Source organism: Thermobia domestica, chromosome 1, assembly GCF_964235325.1.
Source record: "Thermobia domestica chromosome 1, izTheDome1.hap1.1, whole genome shotgun sequence".
NCBI classification, from domain to species: Eukaryota; Metazoa; Arthropoda; class Insecta; order Zygentoma; family Lepismatidae; genus Thermobia; species Thermobia domestica.
The window spans coordinates 25,352,123-25,370,828 of NC_137454.1; the positions used below are offsets into that span (position 1 = coordinate 25,352,123).

Below are 18,706 nucleotides of genomic sequence, written 5' to 3' on the forward strand. Positions count from 1 at the left end.
GAGCCTAATAGATAAGCAAAACTTGTTGGAATTCTTTTAGTGAGACACACTTGAGGCGCAAGCATTAATTTCTTGGAGGGGGACACTCTTTGTATATCGAAAAATACAATATGTCGCAGACAGATGATGTCTCCAAGAGGCAAATGAAACATGTTCCTCCCTCCTAGCGTTGTCAGGCGTAATGTATTGCGCCATGAAGATAAGAACTTTTTGCAAAACTATGCTACACTTCACAACCTCCTTTCCAAATGCTGCACAGGCTAGTGAAGAAATGTGTGATAGTTATGCGCAACATATGTTATCAAACAACAACTCAAAGATGATTTAGTCATTTTCGTTCTGGAAATTTCAATGTGTAAGATGCGACCGATCACACCAAAAGTGGATGATATTCTGGCAAAAGAAGATCAGTATGTAAGAAGTCATGACATCAATGACTTAACATCCACCAGCAAACAGTTAAACCATTTGTGGGAAGCTGGCTACAAAACTTACCTTGACGTTTGGGTACCACATGATTGGACCTTTACTCAGACCGAATCTCTCTATTGAAACGAAATGTATTCAAGCCATTTCTAAAACTGGCGAATACAAGTGATGGACAGTGGATAACCTACCACAACAATGAACGAAAAATATCTTAGTCGAAGCAAGGAGAAGTTCTACAGTTTGTCACAAAGCCCACACGGACGTAGAGGAAGGTTTTGCTGTTCGTTTGGTGCGAGTGGAACGGCATTGTGAATTACGAGCTGCTGTCACTGCGCAGAATGATAGACTCCAATGGCGACTGCACCTAGATTTTTTTTTTTTTTTAATCTGATCTCTTCGACTGAAAGGGTATCGTATAGCACGCCAAAAAAATCATACTGCATACATCTTCAACGGTCCGTCAGAAATTAAAGAACTTTGCTAGAAATTTAAAGCATCCACCGTATACACCGATTTTGTTTTGGTGCCGGCAGAACTCTGAATGGTGGTGAAAAGGCGTTGAATATCAAATTTATTTATTACAGCAAGTGAGATTCAGCCAGGGCTGTTTTAATATTTTGAATTCTGTCATTAACAGGAATAAAAAAATAAAAATAAAGTTAGAAGATAAAAATAAATAAGATCATTAAATATGAAGGAATAAGTGCATATGTATGTAAGTAAATATAAGATTCTAAAGAAGAACATTTTTAAACTAATATGATACGAAATTAATTTCACAGGGGAAGGGGAAACGTGAACATACGCTGTGTAATATCAAACAAAATTGTATACCATAACAGCTCAAGGATAATAGCTTGTCTTGTAACAAGAAAATACAGTGTGTTCAAGTGAATGACTTTTGGTATCTCGCATTTTTCCATTTTCTATAATATTACTACACGCTGATTGGTGGTTTAAGTTCTCTAAAGATAGTTCAGATCGGAATGAAACTAGATCCCTGAACGAAACGAACGATCCCTGAAGTTAAATATGGTTGGTAACAATTTCATCCACTAATCTAGTTCATATTACCGGTACTCAATTACATAAAACTAGTTTTTCTTATACCTGAAAAGTAGGCATAGTCGTTATTCTAAAATTTTCCGCACTGAAAATCTAGGCATTAGAATTTAGAAGCTATGTGGTAGAGTATCCACTATCTTTACAGTTTATGCAAGATTGTGATTTTTTTTCTTTAACATTGTGGCAATTATCGTTGAGAATTTAGTTTCGGACAAATCAGACGAACTATACATCTGTACTAATATGTACGGATACTGTTTATATAATCAGGGGGGAATTAAACCCTTGCCAATGATTTGATTCAGGTCTACACGCAACCTAACGATCACCGACAGGAGTCGGTAAATTTGCCTCTTCAAGTGCGATAGAGCATTTTAGCTAGGAGTCTGTTTTGATAAAAGTAATTAAGAAGATCTTTAGAAAATTCATTTTGGAGGCCCGTTTCCATGAAACGGTCTGAATCTACCGTTTTCAGAACGTGTAAAAAAAAAAAAAACTATTTAGAGTCTTGACTTTGGGAAAAGGATTGAAAGCAGGTTCCAGTGATTCGAAGTTTGAGAGTTTCATAACCAAATTACTGTATATGCTTAAAATATTTTTCACTAATCTTTCACTAAAATATTTTTCACTTCAGCTGAAATTAAGTAAAATATCTAAATTTATGAAAACTATTACATTAACTTGTCTCATGCTTTTAAATTTTAGTGTATCTTTGGTAAAGAACTATATTGATTAAGTTCTATATTTCCAAAGTTGAGACAAAGAAAAAAATCAGTAGTACAATAGTGTGCAAGATTTATCATAATCTACCTAGCAAAAAAGATCGCCACACAGTTATACTCAGATTTCTGGAAGGAATTAGATGTGTCCTTATATTTAATTGACTTCAACTCGAAGCGGTGAAGATTATATAAAAACCTCAATATTACACATTTTTTTTAAACGAAAGTTAGCGTGGAATACATTTTAAACCAAAGGAGAGGAGAGTTAACTTCACACTCTTATATTAGATTTATTTGAAATTCAATTAGTAGTAAATTGTGATCTCTCAAAAATTAAGCGCCATATTGCATCAAACTATTTAAAAAAATGATTTTTTGTAACCTGAAGAGGGTTATTCCATATCATTAGGCGAATAATTCACAACTCATTCTTGACTCGTCGATACATCTATTTGTTGAAATTTGTATTTTCTTATAGTTTCTTACATATCTGAAAGTTCTTCGTATTTTCAGGATATCTAGTTTCGAGGAAATGTCTTAAATCCTGAGTATCATTATTCCTCACAACACAATAGGATTATGACTAAATCAAAACTAATGGAAGAGTAAACTTTTAGAAAAGATTTCAAACTTGTTCCGTCACTACTTTTCACGAGATGCCAAGTTGTAGTATTCCGATGACTATGATACAACCCATTTTAGCCATATTTGTTAATTACCTTTCCGACAGTAACTGTTCCTTCGTGAGGCACTCTACCACGAACAGTGGTTCTCCTTCTTGAGTCTTTCCAGAAGGCATTGCACCCTCAGGGATCTCGCCATTTGCAGCAGGTACCCAATCCACTTGGCACCCACATAACACCTGCAGAGAACGGAAGTGTTAAACAATATAAGCAAAATGAAAGAAAAGCTGAATTAAAGTAAAAGATAACTTTCTGTTGCATTACAACCTATAATGAGGCAGAAACATTCCAGATAGTATTCAGCTGCAAATGCGTATGCTTATATATTTGTCACATTTGTTCTTGCTCGGGGACGTTCCGAAGCCGAAGTCTGCAAATTATTAATCCAACCAACTTTCCCAATTCAATTACTAAGCATAATAAATTTTCAATATTGGGTAAATACAAGACCCACCCAACTAAATTACTACAAAAACCTTACGTCGATATCAATTAATATTGGTAATGATACCTTCACAAAATCTATTTTAATAGATCTATTCGCTTGTATTGATTATTAGATGCACTTATATTTTTTAATGAATATTTTTTTTTAAAAACATTAAGAAAATTATTACAATTTTGCCGCACAAGTTTGTTTTGTTAAAAACTTAAGGCTTCAAACAAAATCCGATGCTAGAATTTAAACATCATAATGTTCAGCTATATAGAATATTCGAAAATAATTACTTTTTTATCTTAGTTTATAGTATTTTGGGAGTGTTAATAATTTAGGTAATAACATTTTCTTACATTCTTTGTCAGCTAAAATATTTTCGAATTTGAAAATAGTCTGGTGGGGTCTTTATCATAGATCTTTTCTTAGAATCACAATTGAAAATACAACTCGCACTGAACATTGCCTACACAAAAACAAAATAGCTAAGCAGTACCTTGTGATGCGTACAATAACACTACTGATTCAACACAAAAATTGCTAGTTTCAAGAATCAACTTTTGAAATTTGTTACTGGTAATTTTACCATCTGGCGTCCTGCTGTCTTCATCGGAGCATATGCTTTCTATATTATATATCAGAGAGAGAAAGAGAGAGAAGAAGAGAGAGAAAGAGAGAGAGAGAGAAAGAGAGAAGAGAGAGAGAGAGAGAAAGAGAGAAGAAGAGAGAGAGAGAAAGAGAGAAGAAGAGAGAGAGAGAAAGAGAGAGAAGAGAGAGAGAGAGAGAAAGAGAGAAGAAGAGAGAGAGAGAAAGAGAGAGAGAAAGAGAGAGAGAAAGAGAGAGAGAGAAAGAGAGAGAGAGAAAGAGAGAGAGAGAAAGAGAGAGAGAGAAAGAGAGAGAGAAAGAGAGAGAGAAAGAGAGAGAGAAAGAGAGAGAGAGAAAGAGAGAGAGAAAGAGAGAGAGAAAGAGAGAGAGAAAGAGAGAGAGAAAGAGAGAGAAAGAGAGAGAGAAAGAGAGAGAGAAAGAGAGAGAAAGAGAGAGAGAAAGAGAGAGAGAAAGAGAGAGAGAAAGAGAGAGAGAAAGAGAGAGAGAAAGAGAGAGAGAAAGAGAGAGAGAAAGAGAGAGAAAGAGCAGAGGGATAGGTAGGTAGATGTAATTCTCTTTAACACAGCAATCAAAGTAGACAAAGTTTTTACTGGATACTACAAGTGGCAAAGAGCGATCTACACAGCATCCTGTTATGTATATTGGAATTCGATACTGGAGGCGAATACCCTGGAAACGAATTATCCAAGATAAATAGTTGTCAAAAAGTGTCATCCATCAGTGTATCGACAATTGATAGATGCGAGTTTCTAATATAAATAACTCACCACTTCACTCATAATCCCAGTTCTCATTCTTGATATCTCAGCGTTTGACATTATGGAATAAACCTTATACCTTGTTCTGAGAGATATTTAACCCTATAAGAATTTCTAAAAACAAAGACACTTAAGATAAAATTTACCGTTCCCCCACTCTGTCATTAATTTTCTGGTATGTACAGAGCAAAGTAAGGTTCTTTAAATGGGTAAATAGTCTTTGGCTGTGAAAAATTTCTATGTAATAGGCTCTCCCTTCCAGCTGCGTGTATGTGTGTGGCTTGATATAGCAAACTGTTCTGCGAACTCGAAAAATTTTAACAACCGGTTCTACCGAACCAGTGCGAACCGGCTGAATAGCACCACTGCTTTTAGATTAAATTGTGATTAATAAACACTAAACTGCTAAACTCACCTGCTACCAGAAGAAAAATATAAAGTTGAAGTGATGATTGAAACGTGTCTTTCTGTACCTTTGCATTATAGTTATTCACCTTTAACCACTATTGTCATATTCAACGATTTTAACTGAGGAACTCCTTAAAATCATTATTTGTGATGTGGAATTTTTAATTCATTTTTAATAAGAAAAATACTTTTTGTGAAATTATACTTTTATTTTATTAATAAAAACTATATTGACATTTACTTTATATTGAGGGTTCCTGCTTACACATTCAAACTTATTCATTTAGAACAGGATCAAAGCAATATTCTCTTATACAGAAGAATTTTACAGAAGTCTTAGTCACAAACAGAAAGTAAGTGATCTTTTTCAAACATGCAAAGAGATCAAATCTCCAATATAGAGTTAATTAGGTAAGGCTAGAATTTCTCTAAACTTATTTTGAATGCTTTCTAAAATTATTGCTCTAATTATTGAATGATCCACAAAATACAGCTATTTCATTTTAAAGAAGAAACTAAGAAAATTCCATGTTTCATAAGTAAATTTTACGGAATTCTTCAGTTCAATGCTTGCTATGGCAAGTGGAAAAACTAGTAACTACACCAAAGGTCAATGGCACCGCTGACGAATCGCTTCAATGATGCATTTTTTCTTGCAAGAATACAAATGAACGGCCCTGAATTTATTATAACCCACAAACACTACTCATCCTTTCAGTTTCTGCAATGAAGACAGCGGGACAGCTCTTAAAACTATGAGAACAAAGTTTAAAAATTAAACACTGAAGATTTATTTTATTAAAATAAGCACACCGACCTCTACCGCCCATCTATTCTTAGGAAATTTTAGAACAATGTTGCCTATAATATTTCAATCTGTCATTAGAAAACCTATGAAGGTTGTCTTCGACATGTAAGCATCAGAGTGCTTTTATATCGGAAGAACATTGGTACGTGCAAATTGATGCGTAACGAAAAGAATTATTTAACATTTTGTATATGATATTTCTAATACTTTTTCTAGATTTATTCCTTAACTTTAGTTTCCTAATTCCCTGCTGTTTTTCTTAAAAAATGTCTCATCACTAGTTGTTGGGTTTTTACAATGAAGACATGAAGATGAAATTAAGGCAAAAGTGTTGAAGCTGGTAAAGAGATTTGTAATATAGCATAACTTGTTCAAAGAATAATCTGTTTTTGTTAAGTTGCTTGAAAACTTAAATCTGCGTTGAAGAGAGGTTTCATAATTTCAAAAGTAATGTAACTTTATTACAGAATTTTTAACAGATAAAATTATATAATGGAGAACCAGAATTAGATCAGGTTAAATGATACAAATATGTGGAAGATAAATTTATCTAAACCCAGGACAATACTATCACACTGATAGATTGATGTTGAATACTGCTCTTTCTCCGATCAAATTAAGTTTAATACATAGGAAGAACACAAACATGTGTTCGTGATAAAGTTGGGATTCTAAAATCAAAATATCTTCATGTAACATTTGTTTAAGAACTTGTATGAAACCTGTGTACACAGCGACAGTTAATCTCGAACCTATTTTACGCCAAAAACAGACCTCATAAAATCACTGATCATTTTTATACAACAATATACCCTTATATTATAATGAATTATATAATAAGCACAGATATGAAGTATCACTAAAGTAGTGACTCAGAATGATACTAGGGTTTCTACATAAAGTTACAAAATTATTTAATACAAAATTCAGTGGAAAGGATGACTAGGACCTAGGTCGACACCTAAAGATACAAAACTTATTAAGTTTAACATATGCAAGTAGTGGGAGTTTAAAGCGACAGTTGAGCAAATACAAGTATAGGTTCTCAAGGGTAGAGATAACCCTAGAGATTTGTCTAGCTGTTAGAAGAGGACATTTAGTGAAGTATTCCATATTGATTTGTGTAAATGTTGTAGGTTAAAAAAAATACAAAAAAAAAAAGGTTTTCTGTTAGGCCTAACTTGGTTTCCGAAGGGCTCGGTTTACACTTGTGTGTATAGCTATTCTAGTAATTAAGGTATTCTTTCCATTCTTTGATATTTTTCTGGCACCACTACCTGGTACAAATATAAGTTTACTAGGAACTACCTTTAGCCACAATATTCAGAGAAGACAGAACTGGAAACAAATTATTTACCTGGTACTCTTCTTTAGCATGTTCGCCTCCTCCCCAAGGAATGTAGCAGACTTTATGCGCTGGCACCACTTTTCCAGGGATTACGGCACCCTCGTGCCTCGCTCGACCAATGTAAATCTCACAGTCGTGGTCCTGGCCACCAACAATGGCACCTGGTGGCAATTCACCGAAACTAGCGTCTACCCAGCAAGCAGACTGAATAGGTTGCACAACACCCAAATCACCATCTGCAACGTTATACAAATATTATAGACAAAAGGCATTATACAGTATTGAATATAGATTCAAAAGGAAGACATCATTTCGAAAATAGATATCTTACTACTGAGTAAGAAATACTTAATTACTTGAAACTTCAGCGAAAGTATGTTTGAATCTATGAGCTAGTTTTCAATCTTAACCTTTTTGACTGCACATACAATCTTGTAATGAAAATTTATGTTAAAGAACAATGCTGTTTGAATCTACAGTGGTTTGTAAACAAGTAGGCCCTAGCTATAACATTTTGTTCAGGAACTGAAATAATATAATGATTTATTATGGAACTGAGTACCTCATTAGAATATGTTTTACTTAAACTTATGAACAACATAAAAATATATCTTAAAATTTGTTACAGAATTTAAGAGAGTTCAAACTTGTAAAGTTCTGTCTGATTCTTTCATTATACCTTCGCTATCTTCGCACATTAAGGAGACAGTTTACAAGTGTACATGATATTTGAACAAGATTAAGCAAAAATAACTTTTTAAAAAAAAGTAACTGCTAAGCATGTAATCATGTTACTATAAAACATTTATTTCTATTGCCTGACAACACTGGTAAACCCAGATAACTATTTCGAAAGTGATGCCCAAAGTACAAATCTTTCATACAATTGTTGTACAGATTGCTTAGTGTAAAAATAGCAAGGTACGGGCCACTGCATAAACCTTTCTCCCATTTCTTACATAATTAACAAATGCAGTTATTACTGCAACATTTATTTATACATCATGAACAAAACTTTAACAAATGTTTTCGGAAGGGGAGTAAACTATCCTTGGTCAACTTCTTCATAAGAAAAAAAACGTACGTCAAAGTTAAGAGTTATTAACGATTTACTCATGAAATAAATAAAATAACCTGATTGTTTATACAAATCATCGTAAGAACTCACCTCAGAGTAAATTACCACTTACGGATTTCTTCATAAGGAATCACTTATGCTACATTGAAGGGTTAGTAGCGAAATATGAACGAAGTAACCTGAATAGCTGGAGAAAATTGTTCAAAAAGAACTTACTCTACGAATAAATTACCTATTGATTTGTATTTAGAAAAATTACTTTTAGGCTGTATAAGGTTGCTCAAATCTGATTTAAGCTACTCGTTCAGCAAAACTAAGTTTATTGTAAAAAAAATATTAACGTGTAACAGTTTCGAATAACTATCCACTTTGGCTTCATTAGACACTAACCTAGCCTAAGACAGTGTCTGATGAAGCTAAAGAAATAGTTGTCGAAACTGTTACACGTTAATATATTTTACAATAAACATTTTGCTCAGCAAGTAGTTTAAATCAGATTTAAGTCTGTTAAAAGACAAGCTTTTACAATGGAAAATAAAAATAGAGCAGCTTGAGAAATTCGCATTCTTATAATTTTCGAGCTTGCTTCAGAAAATTATTTTGGGGTAAGCAGAAAATTCAACTCTTCCCTTTCCCGCCAGGAACTCTCAAACTTTCATTTTAACGGAGCTTAAACTATGGATACGTTAAACAGTGTAGTTTCTAGGTGTGTGTGTGTGTGTGTGTGTGCGCGCATAGTTCGGGAGAAATGGGCAGACAGCCAGCCAGAAATTATTTTCTGCGCGTAGGGAAAGTGTAATTTTTAAATCACTTCAAATTCCGTATTCGATTCTTTTTCAAAATCAGACGATATCGCGTATTAGATTCTTTTTCAAAATCAGACGATATCCCGTATTAGATTCTCTTTCAAAGATGTAATTCAGTATTAGATCAGAAGAAATCCCGTATTACTCGTATAGCCTGTATTTTAAGAATCAGAAAAAATTCCGTATTACTCCTATAGCCTGTATTTTGAGAATCAGACGAAATCTGAATTAGATATTTGTTCACGACCACCATGCTTTCTTCTATCCCCTCTCGAAAGTAAAAAATGAACAGCGGGATATACCATATTTTGTGGGGAGTCTCTGAAAACTATGTTCATTACTTTCTTCCGAATTTGATTATATTGGAATTAGTCACGGGAAATTATTTTGTAAGGCACATAAAACTTTCGATTACAGAAAATTGCAAAGTAATAAATTATTATATATTTCTAAATTTCTTCTCTCTTTCCATCATCCAGTTCTTTCTGGTTGTTTAGTTTATTTATTACTTAATTTATTTTGGAGTTTTTCAGCAAAATCTCAGACTAAATTTATCCATAATACTTTTCAAAACTGAAATCTATATTTTCGGATAGATCTAAAATATTCTTGAAAAGAACTTTAAGCTTAAAAAAAAAAAAAAAAAAATCCACGAATACGTTCAGTTCATGGCTCCAAAATGGCTGTCAATCATTTTGCAGTTGCTACAACACTAGTGTCATCTGTTGACAATTGTATAAACTACTTGAAATCTGTATGTCTGGCCAAACAGCAGTTGGATATCTGGATTATTCCCTATCAGGCACTTTGACCCTTTAAAAAAAAATAAATAAAATAAAATAAATAAATAAATAAATAAATTACTGCTACTGAAGTCAGAATTTTTAAAAGTGCGTAACATGTTCTTTCCACCTTGTTTCTATACACAACTAATTAAATAATTTACTAAAAGAAACTTACCTTGTTAAATAGCCACAATCATTCCTTGAAGGCATTAGGAAAACAAACTGATTTAAGAGGTCACATATCAATAATTTCAATTTTTGAAATAAGATTTACAATCAGTTAATTATCACATTAATAAGCTTTTAAAAAGTATTTTATAAAAGCATTATATGAAGTTTAATCATATACGTTGCCCAACGATAGTACAATTATTTTATCTAAGCTTTATTCCTACCCACATTATGTAACTTTTATATTTAGAATTACTAAAATTAGCTTTAAGTAACACAATATAAGCTTATGTTAATCGCAGTAAAGTGCATTCATTAGTTCTGCAATCATTTTTCAGATTTGAATAAATCTGAAAGTTAGAAGTACTGTTAAAGTGAATTAATTTTTTTTAAGCTACTTTAATTTTGAAGGCAAAGTAAATTTTAACAAAATGATATGACTAACCTTGTTTCAAAGTAAATTTCAGTTTATTGATATAGAATAACCTAGCAAATTGTATGTAATGGAGAGAATGAGAATATAAAGTAAACAACAGAATTATAAAATAAAAAAAAAAAAAAACTCATGTTAGAAGTTTAGTTCTTTCTGTAATTTCAGCTTATTTTAATTAGATTCAAGTTTTAAAATGTGATACGTAAGCAGTTAAAAATATTTTTGTATAATAATTTATATAAGTTTAGGGGGGGGGAGTGAATGACAACTGAATTGATCAAGCAAATGATAGTTGAATAGCACTATTCTTAAACTCTTGAAATTTCTTTAATTTCTGGCAAATACCTGTAAATATATCAATGGCGTTATTTGGTGTGTATATATATATATATATATATATATATATATATATATATATACTTTACTAATATAGTAACCCTAATCGTGAAATTCCACTTACAACGGAGGGTTTTGTTCTACCCCCCCTCCTTCTCGCAAGTAAAACTTGAAATTACTGCTGAAATATATATTAATCTAATCCATGCTAAAGTGAATATTGACCTTCCTAAACGTCTAGCACATTAGTAGTCTTATGAATAGAATTCCCTACTTTCGTCAAAACACTAAAACCTTAGACAAAATTTAAACCCTAACATATTTTTACGGTAAACAGTTTTTTTTTTTTTTTTTTTTTTTGTAGAAGTTGTCCAACATTGATACTGATAAAAAAAAAAAAAAGTATTACTATACTTACATTGATATATATACGGTATTGTTGGATGATGGTAGGTAGTTGAACAGGGTACAAATGTAAAAGTGTTTCATTTAGCTTATATCCACATGTTAAATTTTATTTTTCACAATCACTTTACTAAATCAAATTTTACTAGATATACTCAATCTTACATAAATACTCAAACACTATTACTCAAATTACTTAAAATGCATTAGTAGGCAATTTCCATCTGCTTTCGACAAGGTTAATTCTGTAATTTTTGTAAATGTTACATGCTCATCCATTTCAGTAAGTTAATCATAATTGGTTTAGTTTCAAAAGTAATCATGCTTCTAAAATCTGAATTTGACATTTTCACAAAAACAGTTTGAATCACGAAGGAACGAAATGGATTGTAACATTCATCCATGCTGGTCCATGATAGTAAAAATTTTGCTAGTTTGCTAATTCATGTAATTTAGCTATTTTATTCTGATCCAGGCTTTCATGTGCTATCTTATATACTTAATCTGAGGTGCAAAATTTTCCTTTTAAATATCCAAGATGTGTACAGCATAACAAATGAACGCTCTTAATAGAGATAATAGCTAAATTTCAGAAATTAACAACTTACTCTGAATACAATACCGTAGACGAAATAAGAGACAGTCCCAGCAAGAATTTGCTTTTGTGAAATTATCATCTATACAAAAAACAGCTGTATGAAGGTTTTTCTTTTAATTCTCTCTCTCTTCTCATACCTTCAGAAATCTGAAAACTTAACTCCGTGTAGGTTCCAAACGTTGTTTGCAGAGATAGATATTACATATATATACGATTGGTGAGTAAGAATAATTGTATATTTACTTCCAAAATTTGACTCACGTCTATAACGAAATTTGGTCAGTTTTCTTGACTTTTTTTTTAAACATTACTTCAATCTGATTCTAGAGTAACTTACACCCATTCCTCATCAGTTGATTTCTAGATTTTGTTTATGTAACATTTTTTGTATCACTATAATAGTTTGGAAAAAAAGTGCAAAAATAATGAAGAAACGTGTGAAAACTAACGGAATAATAGAAATGAGGAAATTCAAATTAAATTCAGACATTTTCTTTTACTTATCCCATACACATTTTACAACCTTAGTATGTTAGTTACACAACAAAATAAAAATATGGCAACAAGTTTATAACATGTTCGTAAGTTCTTTTAGTTTCAAATCCAAATCACAGAAAACTTTGCCCTTTGGTTCACTTTTGACAGTATTTCTTTTCCTACTAGCACCAAGATCAATTTTACAACAAAATTAGTTTTAATAAGCAAGGATATTGTAAATAACCCTTAGTTATCAAACTTTATGTACTGTGTTGTTAAATTACTTTCAATTAAACATAAATTTCACGTAAATTCGAAGAAAATAATGGCTAAGGAACTTGCAGTCAGATTGAAAAAAAAAGTTACAAAGTTAGTTAAAATCACCCTCCTAATATTCTTACCCAATTCAAAATATCTAATTACGTATCTTCTGTATGTTTACACATTTTTCTTGCACTGTTGCGAAACCCACTTAACATAAAATAAAGACTGTAGTGGTGGGTCTTAGAATTCAGACCGTTTGATATCGAAGTGATTGTTGGATGCAGAATTCGGAATGAAAGAGTTTTAATGTTCAGTCACATCGTTGTAAGAATTGTCAGGGAGCATGTGCAAACAGTCATGATCGAAATTTTCTAAAATGTAAAATAGATTAACATGGAGTTGTGAAATATATATATTGGTGGTACCCTAGGAAATTATGAAGTATATTGTGTTCAGATTGGGAACTGGTGTCTGTGGAAAAACTGTTAAGAAGCCTTATCACTGCGAAATTAAAATACCGCTAATTTTACAGTAATTATGTGATATTTTCAAACAAATAAAAGATAATCGAAAGGTGGAACACGATCGTCCTAGACAATATTATTTTGCATGAGGTACCGTTATTAAGAATCGCCTAGTAGCTTTCGGTTTGCAGCCATTTAGAAATGAAAATACAGATTTTCTAAATGGCTGGAAATCGAAAGCAGATAAGTGAGTTATGATAATGGTATCTCTTGTAAAATAATAGTGTCTAGGGAGCTCTTGTTCTACTTTTTTATTATCTTTTATCTATTTGAAGATATCACATAATTACTGTAAAATTAGCGATATTTTAATTTCGCCGTGATGGGGCTTCTTAAGCAATGAAGGTGAAACTGAAGTGTTTGTTCATTTGGTAGCACAGTTTAATATTAGCATTTTCTAAATAATCCTACTTTGCTCAATCTATTCCACAGTTGGTAGTAGTACTTTACAATACATTTATATAAGAGTGAGATAATCTCTATATACTCCTATTTATAATTAAGATAACAATAACTTTCTCTTAAGAACCGCTACTGGATGATAAAATTAAATTGATATCTATATACAGAACTCCAGTATTTGAATAGAAATCTCAAATTTTCTTTGTTTTTCAAATTCTTGATTCATGTACATTAAAAGTTTATTTTAGCTTATCAATTTGGCTTCGCCTAACTCTGCAACCTGTTTAATTTCGCCTATTTAAGCCGTGGAATCTTTTTAGAAACAAGTATACATTATTATTGCTCTATGTTAGGCATTGGCACAAGTTGCATATTTTAATTTTGGGCATTTTATGTACCATGAACTTAGATTTTACAATACTTCTTTTCAAGTATTTTTTTTTCTTAAATTATTTTAATAACTTTTTGAAAACTAAGGAACGTTAAAATAACCAAGATAATATCAAATCAGAACCCTTAAAGTTAATTTTAAGGAATCTATATTATAATTTTTACTTCGTAAACTGTTATTGTTTTTCCTCTGTCAAAGTTCTCCGATATTTCAAAGCATTACAGAAAAGAACTTGAAACATGCTGTATCTCAATTTTTTAACCTTTATTTTTCTTCATCTTTATCTTTCTTTTCCTTTTTGCTCTTTTTCTTCTTTTTCTTTTCTTTCTTGTCCTCTCCTTCTTCGCCTGATTTTTTGTCTTCTTCCTTCCCAGATTCACCTTCACTATCTTCCGATGAGGACGAGGAAGAGGAGGAATCCTCTTTCTTTTCTTCAACACCTTCATTGTTTTTCAATTTTAAAAAGGGAAGAAAGATTAATTAGATTGTGAGGGAGAGGACTATATATTCAAACAACTGTTCGGAAACCATGCTGTGATTTGGTGAATATTAAGAAATTTGAATTACTAGACCCCATATTGAGCAGATCTGAAGGCCTCGGACTAGAAATATAGGCGCAGTCTTTTTATTTAATTACGTGTACAGTATGAAATATCTAATTGAAAATGGTTCATAACGAGAAACTACTTAATTTATACGGTGTACCAAACATTGTTAGGGTAATCAAATCTAGGAGGTTCAGGTGCGCAGGCCATGTAGCCACAACGGAAGAAAGTAGAAACGCTTTCTAAGTTTTAACTGGAAATCCAATTGGAAAACTACTATTAGGAAGACCTAGGCGCAGATGGGAGGACAATATCAAGATGGATCTTGCAGAGATAGGAATACAAAGTAGAAACTGAATCCAGTTGGCTAAGGATAAAAATCAGTGGAGAGCTTTTGCGATCGCAGCAGTGAACCTCCGGGTTCCATAGGCCATAGAGTTAGTTATGTACGAGGGCTATCCAGAAAGTAGATTACGTTTTCGTCTGTGTCCGCTAGGGGCGGGGCTAGCGCGGCCATCTTGGGGTCAGAGCGTTGCGCAGCTCAGTCGGCATCTAGCCGTGCTAGTGAGAGGTTCGTGCTGTGCTCCGTTAAGATACTGTGACGGTTTGAAATGTCTGCGTTAATTGAAAATCCCGCGAGCTGCGAGGTGCGTGCAGTAATAAGGTTTCTGACAGCAAAAAACTGTAAACCGATAGAAATCTATCGGCAGCTGTGTGAAGTGTATGGGGACAACATTATCACTGAAGGTGGAGTGCGACAGTGGGTCATAAGATTTAAAAATGGCCGAACCAATGTTCACGACGAAGATCGAAGTGGGAGACCCAGCAAAGTGACTGCCGAACTTGTCGAAAAAGTCGATGTTAAAGTCCGTGAAAATCGAAAGTTCACAATAACGGAACTTTCTTTGAGTTTTCCACAAATTTCGCGAAGTTTGTTGCACGAAATCATCAGCGAAAAGCTTGGTTACCACAAGTTTTGTGCAAGATGGATTCCAAAAATCTTGACAGAGGACCACAAAAATCAGCGAATGGCTGCAGCGTTGCACTTTTTGGACGCCTACAATAAGGATGGTGACTCTTTACTCGATCGCATCGTTACTGGTGACGAAACATGGGTGAAACACGTGAACTGTGAAACGAAATTGCAATCAATGCAGTGGGGGCACACAGGTTCTCCCCAAAAACCCAAGAAATGCATGCAAACAATGTCGGCAAGGAAGATGATGGCGACTGTTTTTTGGGACAGAAAAGGTGTGATTTTGGTGGACTTCCTAGAAAGAGGCACTACAATAAACGCTCAAAGGTATTGCCAAACTCTGCAAAACCTCAGAAGAGCAATTCAAAACAAGCGCAGAGGAATGTTGAGCTCTAAGATCTTGTTGATTCACGACAACGCCCGGCCCCACACGGCAAATGTCACGCGTGAAGTTCTTGAATCTTTTCAGTGGGAGTTGTTTCCTCATCCGCCGTACAGTCCCGACCTGGCACCGAGCGACTTCCACCTATTCCCAGCAATGAAGAAGTGGCTGGCTATGCAGCGTTTTGATGACGACGAACAGCTGCAAGAAGAGGTAACGAAGTGGTTGAAGTCGCAGGCGGCCGAATTTTTCGACGAAGGAATTTCCAAGCTCGTACATCGCTACGATAAATGCCTTAATTTGAATGGTGACTATGTCGAAAAGTAGTATTTGTGTGTGGCTTTCATCTGTATATAATAAAATTTGTTTCCTATACTTTGTTGATTTTTTATTCCAAAACGTAATCTACTTTCTGGATAGCCCTCGTATTATGGACGACTAAATATGACAAAGCTTAACTAATTACCAAAATTTATAAAAATATACTGACGCAATTAAAAACTCCGAATAAACAGTTAAAATGCATCTCTTTTCCTCAGTTTTATTGATCTTTTGTATAATAATTATATATATATATATATATATATATATATATATATATATATATATATATATATATATATATATATATATATATATATATATATATATATATATATATATATAATCAATCTGACCAAGATTCCAACGATACCTTATTTATTGAAATAAGTTCAAGAATTTGAGCTCCACCATGAAACTAATGGACATACATACATACATACATGCCAAACAATACCCTCCTTTTGCCTTAAACATACTCGGAAAAAGACAGCATTTTTTTTCATTTATCGGATGTAGCCTATATTTTAAATTCCATTCTTCACTTCACTGCTTCAGTAATTAAAGGAAATACTTTTAAAGACATGTTCAAATACGGATCGAAGTTTCTTTCTTTCTTTCTTTTTCTTTCTCTCTCTTTCTCTCTCTCTCCCTCTCTCTCTCTTTCTCTCTCTGTAATATGCCATTACAGTCTAATGAGATTATGTTTTTAATAGGAGGGTGCCCGAAATTTTTTGCACCCTCTGTACTTGATGTTTAACAAAAAATTTCTGGCCGTTCATATAATTCGTAATATTGTTCATTATTCTATTTCAAATTAACATGGGAAAACTGTAAAAAAATTCATTGGGAATGATAGTTTTGGGAATCAATATCTTTATTTATATTTTAAATTAGTTATAAGTCTTGCATATGTATATGTAAATGGATTATTACAATTCTTACGGTGTCAGTGCTATCCGAAAATATAGATCCACTATTGGACGGAACTTTCCAGATCAAATAACCAATCTAAAATTCGACAGAATTTTCAGGACCACCCTTCACCTCTCTTTTAGATACCTAGGTCCTTCTAAAATCTAGTTTAATCCAGATTTTACCAAATTTTATTCGTTTCAAAGCCCCACCGCCAAAATGCTTAGTTTTGATTGGCTGATAAACCCACGCTATGATATTAGGGCGCAATTATTCCATTCCATGCCTAAAAATCTCGCTGACAACAGCCAGATTCCGATCGTCGAGCTTACAGAGTCGAAAGGAGTGAGAGAAACTACAAATAAAGGTAATATTGTGACGTTATTACCGTATAAAAATCACTGGAAGTCTTGGGAGTCATGAACTCTTAAATTCCATAGTAAAACTGGTCTAAAAAATCTGAAATAGTAAATGCAAGATAGTAACGCCATGTTTTCATCTGTGGATCGCTATGGACAGGATTCAGAAGTAGTGTGATTTCTGTTTTTCTTTCCTAAAACCGGTTCAGAAGATCAGTGTTTCCCATCATATTTTCACCTTCCAATTTTCCTGCTGATTGAGGGTTACAAGACCTGTCCATTATAGATTTGTTTATGTAGGTAGCGAGTGATTTCTTTTTAACATACATGGCGGTATTTAGTTTTGTGGTAGTCAGTCTAGTAATCACAATGTACGTGTAAATTTCAGTAAGGGCTCCTATCTGACTCCCAAATTGGGAGTACGGCTTCCAGCGGGATGAGTTGAACATTAGTTTGTTTCCGGGTTCCTGCCCCTTCAGATAGGAAACAAACTAATGTTCAACTCATCCCGCTGGAAGCCGTACTCCCAATTTGGGAGTCAGATAGGAGCCCTTACTGAAATTTACACGTACATTGTGATTACTACTTCAGGGCAGGGGTCCTATTGTTAGCTAATACTTCGATATGTCCCCTCAGGGCATCGATTAAACAGGTTGATTTCAAGAATGTGATTTAGTAATTAAAGGGCCAGTTGGCCCTGTTCATTTCTTTTCCTTTCGTTACCTTTCATAGAGCCGATTTAACATGGTAAAATATGAATGTTTTCTGTGTATATTTATTAGTATAACATGTATTAATGTAGTGTGTATTGGCATGATGTGTCTTGTAGTTTAAGTAGTATGTGTTTATTTGTAATGTAGTATCAGTGATAGTGGTAGTTAAGTGATGAAAGAGTGTGTTGGACAGTGTAGTATTTACTATGCGATAAATTCTTTATTATTCCGTCATTAAGTGAACTCATACACGATATTTAATAGTGAACGTAATATAGTATAATGATTCCGTGTACAAGGTCACATTCAGTTGTTCAAGGGTTGATTATATCGTCGCTAGCCCTAGTGTCAAAAGTCAGTACTAACCGCCATTCTTCCGTCGAGGTGCTTAGTGATTTAGTTTTCATGAAATTGACCTTTCTTTCCGAAATAAAACCTAGAAGGTATAATTCACAGCCCATATGAATGTACAGTTAGGTCAAGTGATCCAAACTTAATATATTCTGAAAGTTTCAACATTCTGCATAGTCTAGAAATCGAGATATTTAAGTAAATAAACAAT

At 33.3% G+C, this 18,706-nt stretch overlaps 1 protein-coding gene across 1 annotated transcript in view; it reads right to left on the reverse strand.

Moving 5' to 3' along the window:
* The window catches only part of LOC145683824 (uncharacterized), an 84,231-nt gene that overhangs the window by 1,497 nt on the left and 64,028 nt on the right, over positions 1-18,706 (reverse strand). Inside the window, 3 exon segments of the mRNA XM_081755422.1 lie at positions 2,936-2,976; positions 2,979-3,078; positions 7,273-7,499. Of these exon segments, the coding sequence (XP_081611548.1) occupies positions 2,936-2,976; positions 2,979-3,078; positions 7,273-7,499 (368 nt within the window).